General features: G+C 34.6%; 1 protein-coding gene across 1 annotated transcript in view; it reads right to left on the reverse strand.

The window, feature by feature from the left end:
• Positions 4,236 to 5,169, reverse strand: part of LOC107614057 — a 4,279-nt gene continuing 3,345 nt past the window's right edge. The window contains exon 3 of the mRNA XM_016316283.2: positions 4,236 to 5,067. Within this exon, the coding sequence (XP_016171769.1) occupies positions 4,567 to 5,067 (501 nt within the window). The 3' untranslated portion in view covers positions 4,236 to 4,566. The remainder of the gene's footprint in view (positions 5,068 to 5,169) is intronic.

The raw sequence follows: 5,169 nt of genomic DNA on the forward strand, positions 1-5,169 counted from the left end.
AATTGAGATAATAGGCCTTCCATCCTAGTCACTAATAACAATAATTAACAAGAATTTATCTTATTACGTCATCCCCAATGATGGAAGAAGATATAGGTTATCTTCCATGAGAAAAAGTCTAACAAGACTAGCTAATCTCAATCCAAATGTCCTAATCAACTCACTAATTGGATTAGCAAGAGATTAGAGTTAATGAAAATGATATTAACTAACAATTCTAGATCACCAACATAGGTTGGGTTTTCATGACTCAAGATTGCCTAATTACTCTTTCCAAGCCAAGAATGCTCAAGGTCTACTCTAAAGCCCAACCAAGCATTTTATCAAACACTTGGTGGGTAATAAAGGAAAGCATGGTAAACATGCAAGAATAATAAAATCTAACAACTACCAATTGCAAGGAGAGTAAATCAACAACTTAATTCATCAATGAAAGAAACATCAACATCAAATTGCATTAAATATAAACCAAATCCAACATGAGTTCATCATCACAAAAGAAAGCAAAATGAGAAATTAACATTACAACTAAGAAAATCAAGATGTAGACATGAGAAATTATAAAAGAAACAAGATGAAAGCAAAGAATTAAACATGGATCTATGACAATTTAACCTAATCCTAACCTAATTCTAGAGAGAAGAGGGAGCTTCTCTCACTAGAAAACTAACTAAAGGATCATGGATCTATGACTAACTAATTGCACCCCCCCCCTTTTTCTTGGACTTCAATTCTGCATGAAATACACTTAGAAACAAGTTGGATTTGGGCCTGGGCAGCTCAGAAATCGCCCCCAGCGTTTTGCCTTTAAGTGAGTCACGTGCTGGTATCGGCACGTACGCACCATGTGCGCGTGCGCGTCGATTGGCTGTTTCTTCATCCGCACGTACGCGGCATGTACGCGTGCGTGTCTCTATGTGAAATCACTTCTGTGCGTGCGCGCCTTATACGCGTGCACGCTCATCGATGCATTCCCAATTCTTCATGCATTCTCCACTTTGTATGCTTTTCTCCTCATTTCTTCCATCCAATACTTACCTTATGAACCTGAAATCACTCAACAAACACATCAAGGCATCGAATGGAATTAAAGTGAATCAAAATCACCAATTTAAGGGCCTAAAAAGCATGTTTTTATACTTAAGTACAATTCAAGGGAGAATTACAAAACCATGCTATTTCATTGAATAAATGTGGGAAAAGGTGGTAAAATCCCCTAAAATAAGCACAAGATAAACCACGAAATCGGAGTTTATCAGAAAGATAGTTCCTAAGACTCCTTAAAATAAGAGTTACAGAGAGAATAAATAGCACTATTAATAATAGAGTCAAGTGTATGATCTCTCATGCAAAGTTGTCTAAATTCTTTTAGGGTGAAGCAATGCGGACTGCAGTAGAATTGATCAACCTTTCTCTTTTAGTTCCACTAAATCATGATGTTCTAAAGAAAGTTTGGAGAGAAAAAGATGTGTTTTAAAGAAAGTCTGGAGAGAAAAAGATGTCTCATATAGTCACTTGAGAGTGTTTAGCTGTGGGACATTTGTTCACATTCTAAAAGATGAAAGGTCCAAACTTGAAGGGAAGTCAAAGCAATGTATCCTCATGGGTTATGGTCACGAAGACTTTGGTTATAGGTTATGGGATCCAGTAAGCAAGAAAATAATTAGAATCTGAGATGTAATTTTTCTTGAAGATCAAACTATTGAAGACTTTGAGAAGATAGATAAGCTAACAACAATTGTTAAACGTTTTGCTGATGATGAGCCTAATCCTTTCACTAGACCTCCTATTGATAGGGGAGATGTATAAGTTGATAATGATAGTGAACCTGAATTGAGAAGATCTACTAGAGAGCATCATCCTTCTTAGTGATACTCTTCTCATGGGTATGTGATGAACACTGAGACTGGGGAGCCAAAGAACTACCAAGAAGCTATGTTTGATGAGTATAAGAAAGAATGATTGAAGGCCATGCAATAAGAAATGAAATCCTTGCATGAGAATCATACTTTTGCATAGGTGATATTGACGAAGCGTAAGAGAGCATTCAAGAATAAATGGGTGTTCAAATTGAAAGTAGATGAAAATATTTCACAGCCAAGGTACAAAACTCGGTTGGTTGTGAAAAACTTTGAGCAAAAGAAAGGTATTAATTTTGGAGATATTTTCTCTCCAATTATGAAAATGTCCTTTATCCAAATTGTGCTTGGATTAGTGGCTAGCTTGAATTTAGAGGTCAAGTAGCTTGATGTGAAGACTACATTCTTTCATAGTGACATAGATAAAAAAGTTTATATAGAATAACCAGAGAATTTCGAAGTTAAAGAAAAGGAGCATCTTGTATGCAAATTAAAAAATTATATAGACTGAAGCAAGTGCCAGGATATTGAAACACAAAGTTTGATTCTTTCATGAAAGCTCATGGGTGTCGTAAGAGTTCTTCTGATCATTGTGTGTATGCCAAGAAATTCTCTGATGTTGACTTTATAATTCTCTTAGCATGATTATCACTCGTGACAGTAAGAATAAAAAACTGTGGTTGTCATAGCAGAAGTATATTGAGAATATTTTAAAGAGGTTTAGCATAAATAATTCCAAACTTGTTAGTACTCCACTTGCTAATCATTTTAAGCTTGAGTTCGTAGTAATGTCCTACAAGTGAGAAAGAAAAACAAGAAATGAAGAAGATTTCATATACATCTGTGTGGCAGTTTAATGTATACTATGGTTTGCACTAGACCAGATATTGCTCATGCTGTTATAGTTTTAAGTCGGTTTCTCTCTAATCCTTGAAAAGAACACCAGCAAGTAGTGAAGTAGATTCTCAGATATCTTAATGGTACTTCCAGAGTTTATTTATGCTTTGGGAATGGTCAACATGTGTTGAATGGTTACAGAGGATGCGGATATGGCCAAAGATCCTGATTCAAGAAAGTTTACTTCTGGTTATATGATGACTTTTGCAGGGAAGTTGTGTCATGACAATTCTGAGTTCAGAAATATGTTGCTTTGTCTGTTATAGAGGTAAAATATATTATCGTTGTTGAAGCTTCTAAAGAACACTTATGGATGAACAAATTTCCACAAGAGTTAGGCATCAATAAAAAAATGTGTTATTTTGTGACAACCAATGTGTTATCCATTTCAGCAAGAATCTGATGTTTCATTCTAGATCAAAGCACATAGAGGTGAGGTATCATTAGATACATCAAGAGCTTGAGAAGAAGTTATATGTACTTAAAAAGATCCATACTAATGATAATGATTCAAATATGATGACTAAGAATTTACCTACAGTGAAGTTTGATTCTTGTAAAAAGAAGACGGACTTGGTGGAGCAGCATATACCCACTTGAGTCAGTAAGAGAGAGATTTGTTGGTGGATCCCCAACTCAATTAGGGCCCACAAACTAAATAAAAGAAAAAAAAAATAAAAAAGTGTCTTACCCATGGTAAAAAAAAAAAAAGAAAAGAGAGAGTGTGCATTACACATAGAAAAAGAAAAGAAATACAGAGTGTGAGAGAGAGGATCATCACCAAAGAGAAGAAGAAAAAGGGGAAAAAGGACAATGTTATTTTGATTTTTTTTAAACTAGTAAATTTATTCTATTTCTTATGAAATTTGAGCATGTTGTTTCTAGTGTAGAGATGAACATTAAGATATAACTTTTGTTAAATTGCCTTTTTTTTTATCTGATTTGAAATACTCACTTAGTGGAGAGTTTATGTTGATTCCATCCGTCTTGATAATGTATTATGTTTATTATTGAGATACTCTAGTGCTACTAGAAAGACTGATTGTGTACCTATTATTTTGATAGTAAAAAATTTTACTGGACTAAGTCTCGTAAATTTTTTGTCCTTTTTCTGAAATTTTTCCCAATATAAATTTAGATGTCTGATATTTTTATTTTTGCTTATATTTACTGTTTGGAATATTTTTTATAATAAAAGATTTTACTGAACTAAGACTCGTGAATTTTTTGTCATTTTCTTGAGAATTTTTTCACAATAAAAATTCAAATGTCTGATATTTTTATTTTTGCTTGTATTTATTGTTTGGAGTATTTTTTTAATTGTTTATTTAATTATACAGATTATGAAAAAAAATATTTTTGATAGTGATAGTCATTTTATTTTACTTCCTGTAGAAATGCATCATGTCAATTAACTAAATTATTTGTCAAAAACCCAAAGGGCTTAAGGAAAAAAAAAAGGTAATAGCAACATTAACAAAATTAAAAACCCGTCAACCCCATTGAACATATTTTCTCCATATGAAATTCTTAAATACATGACATATACCATTATCTATCTCACCATTGAGCAACTTATTCCACCCCTCCCCCTCTTTTGAATTTGTCATTTGAGCTTTTGTGGCTCTAACACAACTACATTCTCACTACAAAATTACATTAATAAGGAAAATAACAAAGGTAAAGAAAAAGGTTACACCATCCCCACCAATACTTTAATTATACCCCCACCAAAGTAAAATTACAATTAACATTACATGCACAAGAGAAAAAAAAAATAAAGAGAAAGTTCCCTAACGAAGTTACCTTACTAAGGAGAATTAGTAGTATTGTCAAAGATATCCGCAGGAGGAATGAAGTGATCCAATGACAATCCCGGCACATTAAACATAACATCATCAATGGTCCACATTTCTTCCATCCTGGTCCTACTATGCTGCATCGACAGCTCACCGAATCGGAACACGGTTGCGATTGACCGCCCTTGATGGGCGATCAGAACACCATCAACGTCTCGATAGTCGCCGATAGTGCTCCCTATGGTGGTCTCCCAATACACCGTATCATTGTTGTCTTGGGTTTGGACCCTTGTGAGGTGGGAGTCTTCTAAGTATATGAGGAGCCCACTCTTTTGGCAAAAGTAGCCATATAGTATGTGCCTTATCACCTCAGCGGGGCCCTCGCTTCTTTCGATCACAGCCGCTCGATCTGCAGAAACCTTTAGGACGAAGCAATCAACGGTCCCAATTCGATTCTCGCCTAGGCATTGTGCGTCGGTGAATAGGCTTGCTGTGGTCTTAGGATCTAACCCCTGGAAAATGTGCATTAAAAGAAACATAAAGGTCATGGATTAATTGTATACTTGTATGTAACATTTTTTACGAGAAGGATTATTATATAACATTTTTTTTAG

This window comes from Arachis ipaensis, chromosome B08, assembly GCF_000816755.2.
Source record: "Arachis ipaensis cultivar K30076 chromosome B08, Araip1.1, whole genome shotgun sequence".
NCBI lineage: Eukaryota > Viridiplantae > Streptophyta > Magnoliopsida > Fabales > Fabaceae > Arachis > Arachis ipaensis.